Raw genomic sequence first — 16,056 nt, forward strand, 5'->3', positions numbered from 1 at the left:
CACTGTGACAATCAATTTTAACGTGCTTTATTTGTTTATGAAAAATTGGTGGAAACGCAACGCCATTGATTGTGGCAATAACGTCAATTCCATTGGCTCCTCAGCGCAGGATTTCCGTATCCTCCAAATTAATTTCACCATGTATTTGTATTTTTTGATCGATTTTTACTTTTTATTTTGTTTTTTTTTTTGTTATTTACATGGAGGGGACGGGAAATTTTGAATTAGATGAATTATTTTTTTTCAAATCAAATTATATTATAAGTATAAAAGTTATATTTATCACATGATCGGTTCTTTTTTTAACTGTATACTTTATTAATCATGTGACACCCTACAAGCCCGACGTACAACTGCAACAACCTCTAATTCAAAAAAATCATAGCTCGCAACCACTCCGACATTATTAATCAAGCACATAAAGTATAAACTATATTTCAAAAATAAAAAGAGTAAATTACAACCAGCTCTCTGAAGTTAATTGACTAATTATAAATATTCTCTTGTTATTTGAAAAATTATAATGAGAGCCAATTATAAAAATATTTATAATTTTTTAAATAATGAAAAATTATTTATAATTAGGAGAAATATAAAGTGAATTCACTGTTTTTTACCCTAACAACAACCTTGAATGCTCCGTGCAACTAATGGTCACTTTAATTAAAGTACAACTCACTAATGCACTCTTCCTTTCTTCCTTAGCCCTTTAAATACCAACCTCATGTGCCTATTGCATCACATGAACCAAATCTTGAATATTTCTTTCCACCTTTTCTCCTAAATTCTCTCCCAATAATCAAAATTCCCTTCTCTGTTTTCCCCCAAATCAACACAAAATTTCAATCCATAAACCCTAAAATGGAGCAAAATTTGCCAATTATAGCAAAGAAATTTTGGAACATAGTCCGAGTAGTTTATTACATGTTGCGAAAAGGCATATCGAAAGGGAAACTCTTCGCCGATCTCAACATGATGATGAAGCGCGGCAAGATCGCCGGCAAGGCAGCCATACACAACCTGATTCTCCACCACCACGCCGCCGTGGCCGCTGCCTCCGCCCGCCGCAGCTCCCACGACCGCCACCTCTCCTTCCCCGAAGTTCCACTGAACGAGTACGAGTTCAGCTGCAGCAACAGCCCGGCGCCTTACCGTACCTTCCAGCTCCCCTTCCACTTGAACAAGCGCAAGCAATCCCACCACGCACAGCCGCCCATCGACGTCGAGCTGGTGGCTGCGGCCTTGGAGATGATCAACAGCGCAGCGTCGTCGCCGGCGCTTCCGGGGTTCGGGCGGACGCCGATGGTGAGGCAGCTGAGGATAACGGACTCGCCGTTCCCGTTGAAGGATGTCGAAGAAGATAGCCATGTGGATGAGGCGGCGGAGGAGTTTATACTTAAGTTTTATAAGGATTTGAAGCGGCAAAACGCTTGTTGAGTTGGGGGTGTAATTAGTAATTTTTATGAATTTGGGGGGTTTGGAATTTGTTGTTTTTGTGGACGTGTTGGGAAGAAAGATTCATGCATGGTGGGCAGAGCGTAATTAGTGAAGACTTTTGGGGTTTTCTGGTGAATAAGGAATTATTGGAAAAGATAGTACGCTGTGAACAGTGCATTTAAAAGCATAATACAGCTTTGCCCACTGTTGTTTAAAGTCTTTTGTTGAATTAAGTGTTGGAAAAATAAATAAATAAATAAATTCTCTGTATGATAAATATTAATTACAGGCCTACAGCTTTATTAATGATACTTCTTTTGGAAATGAAAAATATAAAGATTTTGAGCAGTTCATTTCCCTTTTTGTTAGCTTTTCATTACTATATCTGTTGGTCATTTTTTCCAATTCTATGATCTCCAATGCAATGCAAATTTTTCATTCAAATTAGGTTTAATCGAATCAAATTAATTACACAACAAGTTTGATGTATTTGTTATTTTCTTAATTATATACCAATCACACAATAAATGTATTACATTTACAATTAATTCAGATTTGGCCAAAATTCGATTTAAGTTAAAATATTTGTATAGCCTTAAATATAATTAATTTAAAGATATTGAAATTTCAATTTTTTTCCTAGAGATATATTATGAAATATTTAATGCTTTTATTTGTTTGAAAAACTTTAATTTTCAATAACTATTTTTTACATAATTTTTTGTACTAGTTCTTACTAATGATAATTTTCACAAAATAATTATAACTATTAAAATTATAAATTCCAGTGGTTCGACCAAATTAAATTTTTTGTCACTAAATATATAATTAGTAACAATACTATAATTGTCACACTATTTTTTTATTATTGCAGTATTAGATACATAAGCTGATTTTTTAAAAATAATTAAATTCAATCATCTGGAAAAACAATACTATTTTCTTTTACTAATAACGATAAATAAGTTACAATAACTCATTTCGATGCACTTAGCAATACCTCAATTCAATCAATATGACTAATGATAATAATAAATTACGATAATTCACATAAAACACCAACACCCACACTTCTGATTAAATTCAAAACTATAATCTCAACTTATTATTGGTACCAAAAAAAGTAAATACATTTAAAAAATTGTGGGTGCATGAAATACAGAAATGTGGTAAAGAAGATGTGCTTTAAGTAGCGGTATTAGGGACCAACCATAGGAGTACTCAGTACAGTGATTGGGGTGTCCACAGATTCCACTAACTTAAAGTGCATCCCTTTTGTTTAAAGAAATTAGAATATTTAGTTTCATTTCATCACTTCCTAAATTAAATCTCAATTCCCAACTTTTTTTTCTATAAATAATTAGGTAAATTATAATTTTAATTCCATATGATAGAGGGTCAAACACTTTTAGTTTCCCAAAATTTTCAAAATGATTTTAAATTAGAAAAATTCGACATATTTGGTTCTATATTTTATGAGATTTGCAAAATGGTCCCAAAATTGAGGAATTCAACACATTGAATCCTCTGCTCTAGGAGATTTATGGGACTAAATGTGTTCAATTTTAGGACCATTTTAAAAATTTTATAAAACATAGGATTAAATAAGATGAGTTCTTTTTATTTTCAAACTATTTTGAAAATCTCATAAAACAGAGACTAAATGTATCGAATTCTCTATCTTACAAGACTAACAATGTGATTTCGCTTAAATAACTATTACAATGGAGCAGCACATCGATTAGAGCGAATCCATGACTGAACTAATCACATCGAAAGAGATAAATACGAATATATTAATTAGAACTCAAATACACATCCTCAAACTAATTTATAAAATTCCAATTTTAGTTGCTCAATTAAGACAATTGATTGTGTCTTTTCTTTTACCAATATATCCAATTTTGATACTTTTTATGTTGCTGGTCGACTTGGTCAGCAACTTCGTGACATAAAGATGTAAAGGATTGATGCACATTTTTCTTGATTTTTGGAGTAGATTGATCATTCGTTTGGCGCCTTATACTATGATTTGATCTTTTCTAGTTAGTTTGGTTCTATAAAAGTATTAAAAGATGAATTTTTATTTTGGTATATAATACTGTTGTCGTATGTTGTTCTGCATAATTTTTTTTATATTTTAAAATATATAAATCAAAATATCACATTTAAAAAAAATTACTTTAAGAGTATTATGGACACAATAAAAGAAATTGATACAATGGTGCCACGAAGTTGCTTCATTTTAAAAAGTATAGGGGGTAAATTGCTATATTTTTTTCTTAAAAGGATAATATGCTTATTTTCAATATTACAGAAGATAAATTGCTATTCACCCAAATATCTTATATCATAGTTACGTTGAACCGTTTGAGTTTGAAGAGGGATTTGGATTTGAGAGTTTTGAAAGACTTAAATATTTGGATCTTAATTTTATGGTGATTTAATCGCTTAATATATTTATTTAAGTTTAATATAAAGTATAATGAATAAAAAAGATAATGACCTTAAGCTTGCGTGCTTATAAAGTCTTGCCAACATTTGACTTTGACTTTGATTTTAATTGAAAATTTGTTCATAACATTTTAACCCCTTATGAAATAATAAAAGGGTCAAAGCTCTCTTGATTTAATTTAAATATATATATATTTATAAATACGATAATTACATAATTATATCAATATCAATAAAAAAATAAATGCATCGATAAGTAATTTACATTAAGTATGATAAACATCCGTTTCAATAAACTCATTAAATGAGACTTACAAATACTCACATGTCTGTGGAATTTGAACTTACAGTGAGTTATTATTTTAAAATGATTTACCCCAAATAATTTAAAATTTATATATATTAAAGCACATTTTGCATGGAGGAAGAAGCGTAGAGGAGTGAGTAATTAATTATTAAATAATAATTGGAGGTTGTGATTTGGTTCGGACAAGTAATTATTTCATTTGGAAGCCCAAAATTGAAATGAAATGAAGAAATAAAAGCCAAAAGTTTAGGTAATTTGTTAGGTGAAAGTGTGAAAAATGAAGGACACTTGTCACTTTTTCAACTTCCTTTTCCCTCTCTTTGGACACATTTTCGTGTTTTCATTGTGCTTGCGGCTTTTGAGAAAGCAACTCTTTTTTTTTTTATTAATTATGTTTAGATCCCTCTAAAAATATGAAATTATGTTTTTTTCCTAAAAAAATTTTAAAATTATATTTACACCCCATTCAAAAATTTATTATTTATATTTAACCTTCTTTCATTAGAGTTTATAAAAAAAATACTGATATTAGCTAAAACATTATATAAATTTTTAATTATACCCCTTATCTAAAAGTTTCATATAATACTTTTGTGCTTATAAAAAAAATATAATTTCACATTTTTAAATGTAGTCTGAATATAATTAACCCTTTTTTCTGGGTTTTTTTTTAAATACTTAAATTTCATGTGGTTTCTTGATGGCCATATTAAGAAATTCAATTATTAAGTACTCATTTTCGATAAATACTTATAAGTTATGTACTTCTTGTGTTCGAATCAATGTTATGATTTTAATAAATAGATGATAATTAAAGATGGATATCTCTGACCCATGATGTCTTATCATAGTGATTAATAATGAATAAGTTTAAGGTTATGGGTTCAAGTCTTTTAAACGTATGAGTTGTTTGTCGCACTTATTATGATTTTATTATAATATCAATTCATTTTACTGTGAATTTTATTAATTAAATTAATGTATTTGTTATTTTGTTTACGTAATCATTGTTTCTATTTTTTTAAAAAAAAATGGATGTTTGTGAAAAAAATTTTTTTTTTTTAAAAAATAGTGTTGAAGACAGAAACTCAAGTTACAATCTAAAAACCTAAGTAATAATAATTTTACAATCTTATTATAAGGGATAATAATCGTACACAAAAATTGTTATTTATTAGTAGTTAAAGACAAAAAAATCAGTGTCAAATTATCATCACAAACAATTAAAAATCCACATAATGACAATTCATTTACAGCAAATACAATTTCCACACTGATTGGGTCGCTGCTAACTCGTATTTTGGACTTAACTGATAGAATAACGATAAAAATTAAAAATTAAATAATAAAATATTAATAAAAATCAAAGTCTTTCTAAAATTTACTTTCAATACTCACTACATATAGTGCATGTCTATATTGACATAAAGCCATGTGGTTAGTTGTTCAAATCTAAAACTCTTGAAAGAAATTGCACTATAACTAACCCTTTTTCTTGGACTTAGATATCTCATGGAAACATCTAAAAAATGTCCCATCAAAAATCGACAACTCAAAAACATTTTTTTACCTATAAATTTGGACTTTTCATATTTTATATAAATATCTTATTGGTCCCTATATTACTGAATATTTCAAATTTGACAATGTGCAAAGAGTGGGGTATCTAAGAACAATGATTATCATGTAGCCTTAGCTATTAAGGGAACTATGCAGTTCAATAGTTTTGGTGTCCTTTTCATTCTAATTTTGTCATATTTTTCTTTCATTGCTTCCAACACTTGGAATCTTTGTTGTTCATTCATAACTAAAAGGGTTCCAATAATTGTAATTTTTTGTACCGTAATTTTAGGTCTTGTATACTTTTAGTCATGTTTTGTATGATTTTTTAAAAATTAGTTCTCGTAGCTTTGAAATTCTCATTTTCAGTCCTCACACCAGCTTCAAGTAAGAAACCGACAGAAAAAGAATTGCGTATAAGTCACTTGACCGTTTCTTTCATTTTGAAGAGATAACGGTCACGTGACTTGCACGTTGTTTTTTTTATCAATTTCTTAATAGAAGTTGTCGGGAGACCTTTTAGCAAGTTATGAAATTATTTTTGATAATGCTATAAGCAATGTGATTAAAAATATACTGAACCTCTAAATTATACAGTAAAAAATGCAATATCCCCTGAAAAGGGCTCTAGCATTTATGGAGATGATATGCATCTGTCAACAAAATATTATTGGACATGATTGATTGTGGATGACATTTCAAAAATTAAAAGTTGTGGGCATTTACGTGAAAGAATAGGTGAACGGTCAGCGTGTGTGCGCTCCTATTTTTAGAATTTTTCTTATATGAATGCACTTATGCAGTATAAATTGTGTCGTACAATATAAATTTTATTATTGCGTAATATAATTTACGGTATTTAATATTTTCATATCCAACATTTAACATATATCATATAAAAAAGTTTCGTAAATAAAATAAATAACGTAATTTCAGCATACATGATATGCATTTATTAAAAATTATAATATAATTTAAAATAAAAAATTCAATTATAAAATTCAGAAATATGAAGCTCCTGTATATCCATTATAGCGTACATTTGTGAAAAACCAGGAGCTTTACATTTATGCAACTTTTGGAGGTGGGGAGAAGGGCAGCAACAGACGCAATTGCTATTGCTATTGCAATTGCAATCTAATAAAGTGGCTTTCCAAAAAGCTTCATTTCTTTCATTCCAATTAATGCTTTAATTTCTCCCGAGGACCCCATCCATCACCCCCCCCCCCCTCAAATTTCAACTCTTCTTTCTTCATATATGTATATATATATATATGATCTGAGTCGATAATAAGATCGTCTGTTGGATAGTTTGAATCCATTATTTAGGACTTGAAAAGAAAGAAGATCGTTAGACTTGTTTGATACTCTCCAACAAAGATCTAATACTTTAGTAAGATTCAGATATCGAAAAGAAAGCTTGTAAAGATTGTATGAAGCTAAACAATAAGGTATCATAGCCCAAAATAATTGTTGGGTATTTATAAAGCTAAATATGCATGGGTTCACGTGGCGTGATCTCGAGCTCCCTATTACAGATGATCTGGAGGTCTTGATTCCAGGTTACTGAGTCACGTCGATCTGAATGGGACCTGGTTTCGAGTAAAAAAGATGCAGATCTTTGTCATGTAATGGTATTTTGCCTTTATAAAGGTATTTTCATCGTCTTGTTGTTATGACTAATATATCATGTCTATATGTGTATATTAATATTAGGTCAGGTTAAAAAATGGCACTGATGGGTATCTATTTAAATATGCACGAAATGTCTATAATACCCTTAATGAATGGTATTTCAGTCCTTTCGCACCATAGATCCGCGTGCTCTAGATCGTACGGGTCTAAGCAACCCTTATCCGAATCCGAATACCCGCTTGAAGATCCAGGCAATAAATACCGTCCGATCTTGGACGTAAGCTAACTGGATAAGGGTACGTGGCTCATTCAACGGTATCCACCTAAGCCCTATAAATACCCCAACACGCCATAATCCGAGGTAACTGGTTCTGAGTCCTTTTCGATCTAAACCTTAGATCGCATCATTTTACTTCGATCTACCTAACTTGAGCGTTGGAGGGTCGTTGTCGGGGACGTGCCAGATGAGCTCACCGTTCTTGTCTTATTATCAGGAACCCAACACTTGATCTTGGAGGAGTTAGTTATCTGTGAGGAGATCGTTCTTCTAGGTCGTTGAATTCGAGCAAGATCAGATTAGTTGGCGCTGTCTGTGGGAAATCCCTGAGAATCGCCAGTCAGCATGGAAGGTTCGTCGAGGAGAAATGTGGTAGAGGAAGAAGCTCCCAGAAGAGGAGGAGGATCGATGGTGCATATGACGAGAGATGAACTCCAGAGAATAATAGAGGAGGCTAGCAGGAACGCAATGGTGGCATATGAGAGAAGGACCGCGACTCCTATGGTTAAAGAGACAGCTAAGCGACAATTGTTCGAGAGTAGGGAGCCTCGAAGGGAATCAACAGAAGGGAGCCAACAAGAGTATAGAAGTCGAAAACAGGTACCTTCAAAAGCGGGTTCTAGTAGCCAGATTCAAGTCAAAGCGCGAGAACTGGTGATATCTCGAGCTGAGGTCGAGAGTGTTGGAAAGCAGATAGAGCTTTTGGGGAAATAGATTGATGAATTGAAGAAGTAAGGAGAGATAATTGCACATAACAAAAATTCTCCATTCAACAATGATATATTGACTCATGTGGTAGAACCAGGGTTTAGAGTACCCGACCTGCAGAAATATGATGGAACAAAGGACCTTTACGAACATATTGTTGCATTCGAGCTGGTAATGAATCTCTATGGGCAGCGGAGTCCCATTATAGCTAAATTATTTGTTACTAATCTTGCAGGGAAGGCACAAGAGTGGTTTATTAACTTGCCCTGTGGAAGTATTGAGTCGTACGAGCAGCTCATACAAAAATTCTCTTTCCATTTCGCCAGTAAGAAGAAACAAAGGAGATCAGCTACACATTTGTTCAATATACGCCAGAGAGAGGAAAAGACCTTGAAAAGCTTCATGGGGAGGTTCAACAATGAAACACTGGGAGTACAAGACCTGCGAATTAATATGATGGTGAGTATTTTGATACATGGATTGAACAAGTGTACCGCCGACCTCAAGAACCTAGAGAAGGTGGGGGAATGCGAACGAGAAATGATAAGCCAAGAGAGCCTAAATATCAGCCCAAATATCACAACTACACTCATTTGACTGTATCGCAAGAAAAAGCTTTGATGCTGGTAGAAAATGTTGATTTGCTTAAATGGTCGAGACATACCAGGTACACTCCTTCCAAGAAATTTTCTAACAAGTACTGCAGGTTTCATCTCGAGAGGCGACACGATACTGAGGAATGCTTCCAATTGAAATATGAGATTGAGAGGTTGGTGCGGCAAGGATATTTCCGCGATCGAATTCCTAGTGGATGCAAGGTGGGGAAAGATGAAGTCAGGAGAAGTCGATCAAGGAGTCGAGATCGCAATCCAGGCCTTGCCAAAAAGGATAAAGCACCAGCGAACAGAAACAATGCACCAACGAGAGAGGTAATATATACGATCGCCGGAGTCTCCAGCGTAGGGGATTCGCAGAGGACAAGGAAAAGATGTGCAAGGAGATTGGGGTCGAGCAGAGAGAGGGAGTTTATACTAAAAGTTTTAAGAAGAAAAAACTATTTCTTTTAATAGTTCAGACCGACCTGAGGATACAGGAGCTATAAACGATCCGATTGTCATTAAGTTGGATATAGCGAATTTTACTGTTCATAAGGTGTTGGTCGATAACGGGAGTTCAACAGACATTATTTTTAAAACTGTGATCGATAAGATGGGACTTGAGAATGCTCATCTGGAACCGGTAAAAACTTCTCTTGTCGGATTTGGAGGAAGTGAAGTCGCATCATTAGGCATGATCAAGCTACCTGTTTCTATGGGAGTGAAACCAAAATGCAGAACTTTGATGATAAAATTCTTAGTGATAGATACTCCATTTGCCTACAATGTGATTTTGGGAAGGCCAGGATTAAACTTGTTTCGAGCTGTTATCTCCACATACCATATGAAGATGAAGTTCCCTACGGAGCATGGAATAGGGGAGGTGACATGCTAACAGAAGGAAGCTCGGAAATGCTATAATCTTCCAGTGAGAGGGGACTATGGGCAGAAGAGGAGAAGAGTCGGAGAAGATGCTGAGCCCCAGCCATATGAAGCGGATCATATGAAACCTAGTAAGGAATACAAGGCAGTACAGTTAGTGGAGGGGGATCAAGGTAAAACCACAAAAATCGGGCCGAAGATGGGTGAGACGGAAACAACCATGGTTGAATTTTTACGAACGAATGCGAATATGTTTGCTTGGAGCCCATCAGACTTTAAAGCTATCAACCCGGAAGTGATCGTGCACAGGTTGAACGTTGATCCCACGGTTCGACCAGTCCAGCAGAAGAAGAGGTCGTTTGGGATCGAGAAAAGCAAAATCATAGAACAGGAGGTGAGTAAGCTGCTAAAAGCCGGGTATGTCTCTGAGGTTCAATATACTGAATGGCTTTCTAATGTGGCGCTCTTCCCAAAAGTGTCGGAAAAATGACGGATGTGCACGGACTTTACAGATTTGAACAAGGCCTGCTCGAAGGACCCCTACCCCCTGCCTAGGATTGATGTTATGGTCGACTCAACAGCAGGTCTTGAAATGTTTTCAATGATGGATGCCTATCAGGGATACCATCAAATTTATATGGCTAGGGAAGATCGTGAGAAGATATCTTGCATTACTGATGGCGGTATTTACTGTTATAATGTTATGCCTTTTGGTTTAAATATTGCAGGTGCGACTTATCAGCGTTTGGTAAACAAGATGTTCCACGAGCTCATTGGGTAAACCATGGAAGTATACGTGGATGATATGCTGGTTAAGAGCAGAAGGTCGCAAGATCACCTCGAACATCTTGAGCAGGCATTCAATATCATGAGGTCATATGGAATGAAGTTGAACCCGGACAAGTGTACGTTCGGAGTAGGAGGTGATAAATTTTTTAGATACATGGTCAGCAAACGAGGGATTGAAGCCAACCCAGAGAAGATTCAAGCCATTATGAGCCTGTGTTCACCGACCACGGTCAATGAGGTGCAAAAGTACTTTCCAATCGCGTTTTCATCTTCTTTGACCATGATGGACCCCTTGCTTTCCAATCGTGTTTTCATCTTATTGTTGTTATGACTAATATATCATGTCTATATGTGTATATTAATATTAGGTCAGGTTAAGAAACGGCGCTGATCGGTATCTATTTAAACATGCACAAAATGTCTATAATGCCCTTAATGAAGGGTATTTCAGTCCTTTCGCACCATAGATCCGCGTCCTCTAGATCGTACGGGTCGGAGCAACCCTTATCCAGATCCGAATACCCGCTTGAAGACCCAGGCAACGAATACCGTCCGATCTTGGACGTAAGCTAGCTGGATAAGGCCACGTGGCCCATTCAACAGTATCCACCTAAGCCCTATAAATACCCCAAGACGCCATAACCCAAGGTAACTGGTTCTGAGTCATTTTCGATCTAAACCTTTGATCGCATCATTTTACCTCAATCTACCTAACTTGAGCATTGGAGGGTCGTTGTCGGGGACGTGTCTGACGAGCTCACCATTCTTGTCTTATTCTTAGGAACCCAACACTTGATCTTGGAGGAGTTAGCTATTTGTGAGGAGATCGTTCTTCTAGATCTTTAAATTCGAGTAAGATCAGGCATACCCTCATCAAACTCTAAGTGAAGTTCGAATTTATAATTTTCAAGCTGAAGTTCAGGAACTTAATCACTTTTAATTCATTGGAATATCAAATAAAAATGATTTAAAAATCAAGTGATCAAAACAATTCTAAAATTTGGTTTCTTTCAAAGCATAAATTCACCCAACGCTAACCATGATTAATGTGAGAAAAAATTTCATCCACAGTTTCTAAGGTCAGGTTTAATTCCACAAAAAGTGGATCTAATTTCAAAAAATGTAAATGTAATTTACTTTTAATGTAACTAATCCCAATTTTTCATGATCATTATAAAAGATGATAAAAACATTACTTTTAAAAATATCTTGTTAACGACATAATTACAATGAGACTCAAATATTTGGACACGTAACTCTATAAATACATGTAATTACATCTGTTGACGTTTAAACGTTGAGGTGAAATACTATGCTGTCCATGTAATATTGATGTTGATGTAAGTTTATGAATGATTTTCACAAGTGTGTGCATAATGGCCTACAAACTTTGTTTAGCAATTAGGTTTTTGACTAATTAATTAATTATGAAAAAGACTTTACCCAAATCATATACGAAATTAAAGCAAAGTCCAGAAGTGACTGAAAAAGTATAAAATAAAATAAAATGGGTGGAGTGTTGGTGGGGGTTAGTGCTCAATTATTGAACTCTTCCAATGAACAAAATCAAAAGTTCTTTTTTATTTATTTCTTTTAAAATGATTCTTTATTTATTTTTGAACTATATATATGATATAAAATTTTATAAAAAGCGTATAGTTCCAATGATTCATGGAGCTCCTGTGAACTTTTGAATATTCAAGTACTTGTAATTGTAAGTGGGATAGCATATTGGAGAAATTATCAGCCATGTATTTTTTTGACACCTGGCAAAATATAAATTTTGATGAAAATTAATAGTTTTTTATGTCGTTGTAATAAAAATTAATATCAATATACTCTCTATATATGTGTGTATTAAAAATTTATTACTAATAAAAACTTTCTGTGAATTTTGATAGTAAATAAAATATTTCTATATATTGACCATTAGGGAAAATTACATGTGTGGTCTCATGCGATAGAAGATGTCGCATTTTTTGTCCTACATTTTACAAAATTAGCACATCTGGTCACACAGAATAAAATATAGTATTTCTGGTCCCATAGAGTTAAAAGTTATAGCACATTTAAACTCATATGATAAAAAATTCTAATATTTTTTAGTCCCAAATGCTAAACACTCTATATCATGTAAGACAAAAAATGCAATTTTCCTTTGACAATTATATATGTTATCACTGGAATGTAGTTATACATGGATCATTAATTATTGTTTATACCAACAACTTTGAAATATTTTTATTATTGTTAATTATTGCTAATGAACACTTTTAAATAATAATTGTTATATATATATATATATATATTTGTTTTGGGGGGGAGGGGGGGGGGGGACTTTCTAATTTAATATAGACATATATCCATTCATGCAATTATGGATAACCGATTCCATAAACTCTCTTTGCCAGCAACCAAACAGAATTCAAATAGTTCAAAAGCTGCACATCCAACATATGGATATCTTTATCCAATTAGAACAGCCTTATTCCAATTTAGATTCCCATGCAACTATTTATTTATAATTGCTTTATATCCACCATGGCAAGGAATAAGGATATGATATCCACACAGCAGTGGTAATCTAATCTTAATCAATAACCCAACAAATAATATAAAGTTTGGTCCCTTTATTACAACTCATGCACCCCAAGATTTCTTCACAATTCTTATCAGTACAGTCCATCAAGTACACAATAATAATTCTCTCCAATTCCTTAATTTGAAATCACAGACACACACACACTTGGCTACTTTTGCCTTTTCTTGTGCTAAGTTACAGACAACTTTAGTAAGGTTTGTCATAATTATAAATATCCTTTAAAATTAACGATCATTTGACAAATACTCTCCTACAATTGTCTGTCACGAGGGGCATTTGTTAGACGGTCATTAATTTTAGGAATATTTTATAATTTTTTAAACAATAAAGAAGAATTTATAATTATAATAAATTTTAAAAGAGGTTGTTGTAATTTTTGTTGTGTGTGTTGTTTTTCTGCTTTATTAAAGCTGAGGATAAAGGGATTTGTATTTTAATGAAACTAATTATTTGCAGTGTAGTAATAAGACACGAAGTCCCACACTCCACTGGTGTCTAAATTGGAGAACAAATTATTGGTGGTACACTACATATAAGTTTAGGTTTTCTTTTTCTCTTTGTTAATAATGAAAAATATTGATTTCTTGAAACTGAAATGTCGTTTGATCTTTTGATGTGTCCTTATGAGGAAAAAAGGAGACAACAGTAACCATTGCAAGCACTAATCTAATAAATGTAATACCACCGAGAGTCGAGTATAGTCTACAGTAATTAGTAATAATTTTCAGAGCCATTGGTTAAAAATATTGGTAAATTTAGAATCCATAAAATAATTTATTTAAAACTCAATTTTGAATCAGCTATTGATGGCTGCGACAGAATTATGTTTTGTGTACTAAGAATTTGAAATCCAAAACTCATCAATTCAAATCGAACGAAACATTTAAAAGAGATCCAATTGCAGTGGAATTTTTACTCAACTTAGATTGGCCCATCAACTCTTGATTGGGCCGTCACCTACGAAAACTCAAAGTGTTAAAAAAAAAATTTTTTTTTTAAAAGAATAATTTACGCCCACCGTGGGGCTCGAACCCACGACCACAAGGTTAAGAGCCTTGCGCTCTACCGACTGAGCTAGACGGGCTTTTGTTCTTCGCCTAAGAAAGAAATGATTTCTATACAATATTATGTTTTGAGTGATATATTCTAATGAAATCAACAAAGGGACCCAAAAAACAATATTCAACATTTCAACACTTAAAACAATAAGTGTATCTTTACATAGTTTAATTTGTGAAAAGTGTAAATTGAGCAACCCCCAACACTTTACTTAGCATCCTTTACTTAAGCAAATTAGAAAGTCATTAATTGGTTAAGCTTATCCTCCATTTTTAAGGAATTTAATAATATTTGGATGATAACCAAGAATCACAGTATTGTAAAGAGAGGGAGTTGGGAATTGATATCTATACTATCAATTGAACATGTAGCTTACCCTGCCTTGTCTATGTCCTACTCTCGATTTTAAATGTGTGTTGCAATAACTTTTAATTTTATGGTCCTATAAGTTGTAAGTTAAACAGTAGCTATAATTTAAAATATTTGAAATAAAAAGTTATAAGTGAAAAAGAAGTTGAAGTTGGAGTTGGAGTGCCAGAATAAAAAAATATTAATATTTGCAATTTCACCAATAACCCGTATAAATAAGTAGGAAGATTTTTTTTTTTTAACTTAAGTCAATTTAATTTAAACAGTTCAAATTCAAAAAATATAAAACAAAATTTTTTTTAATTTATTTTATAATAATATAATGAATACCTATTTAAAGCCCTTTGGGTCCATTAGACACAAAGTTCTAGCCCATCTTGTTGAGTTATGGGCTTTCCAAACATTGGGCCTCATCACTTATTAATTGATTTCAACCTTGGTTGGGCTTAATGCTCCATCACTTACTAAGTTATTCCATGGACCTCTTGCATGAAACATCTTACCACTCTTGCACAATTTTTTTGCAGTCGAAATGCTTATCTAATTTTATATTTTTTTTAAAGTGAAATCGATCGACTATTATTTTTTTTGAATAAGTCGATTACAATCATCATATCAAATATGAATATCTAACAACTATACAACAACAATAATAACACATACTATTAAAAGAAGACTATACATATTATTTAAGTAGAAACATCCCAGTCATTGGTGAAATTCGAACCCACAACTTAAAAGTCACGAGACCTCAACTTTGCTAATTAAGCTAACTTCAATTTCAATATGCGTAGATGTTTCGAAGACTAACAATCACATCCTCAACAAATGTCATTACAGTATCACGGGTATTATCACCACTAGCACTAGTTATGATGTCACTGATGGACTCTTTTATCACGTAACAAAATACTTTTTTGCTCATAGAGTGTCTCTAATTATACTTAACTATGAAGATTTCCACCAACACGCCTTAGACCTCCGCAACAAGAACAACTTTCATACTCGTATTGTATGATCATGTTAAGGGAAACTTTCATTCGGATCAAGTTTGATCAAAGTTGAATTAATTATACAATGGCAATTATAGGTCCATTTAACTAATCTGATGTGGATAATAATTTTTCCGTATCTTCCTTGATAAACTATAAGAAGAAAATTGAATTTAAAAATAAAAAAGTCTTACAGTAAATAAATTTAGTGTTATGTATTTCAGAAGAATTTGATTACAATAAATTATTAATTTATTACTATGATTATTATTATTAATGTTGGAAAAAAATGTAATTTACCCCATATATGAGAAATAAGCAAAAAAATTATATAAAAAAAAATAAAATTATCCCGCTATCTAAATTATTGTTAATGAATAATTTATTTT

The 16,056-nt window shown here is 32.9% G+C and overlaps 1 protein-coding gene and 1 non-coding gene across 2 annotated transcripts; one reads left to right on the forward strand and one right to left on the reverse strand.

The window, feature by feature from the left end:
* Window positions 1-725: 725 nt before the first annotated feature.
* On the forward strand, window positions 726-1,790 carry LOC105157679 (uncharacterized). The gene has a single exon (XM_088878382.1). The coding sequence runs from the start codon at window positions 862-864 to the stop codon at window positions 1,435-1,437; it is 576 nt and encodes a 191-aa protein (XP_088734508.1). The 5' UTR covers window positions 726-861; the 3' UTR covers window positions 1,438-1,790.
* A 12,468-nt stretch (window positions 1,791-14,258) lies between these two features.
* On the reverse strand, window positions 14,259-14,331 carry TRNAK-CUU (transfer RNA lysine (anticodon CUU)). The gene has a single exon. It is a non-coding gene; the product is annotated as a tRNA-Lys (tRNA).
* Between the last annotated feature and the right edge of the window lie 1,725 nt (window positions 14,332-16,056).

Source organism: Sesamum indicum, linkage group LG3, assembly GCF_026168435.1.
Source record: "Sesamum indicum cultivar Baizhima isolate 11 linkage group LG3, ASM2616843v1, whole genome shotgun sequence".
NCBI classification, from domain to species: domain Eukaryota; kingdom Viridiplantae; phylum Streptophyta; class Magnoliopsida; order Lamiales; family Pedaliaceae; genus Sesamum; species Sesamum indicum.

Coding starts and splice junctions, on each gene's coding strand:
- LOC105157679 (XM_088878382.1), top strand. CDS start 862: ATGGAGCAAAATTTGCCAATTATAGCAAAGAAATTTTGGAACATAGTC.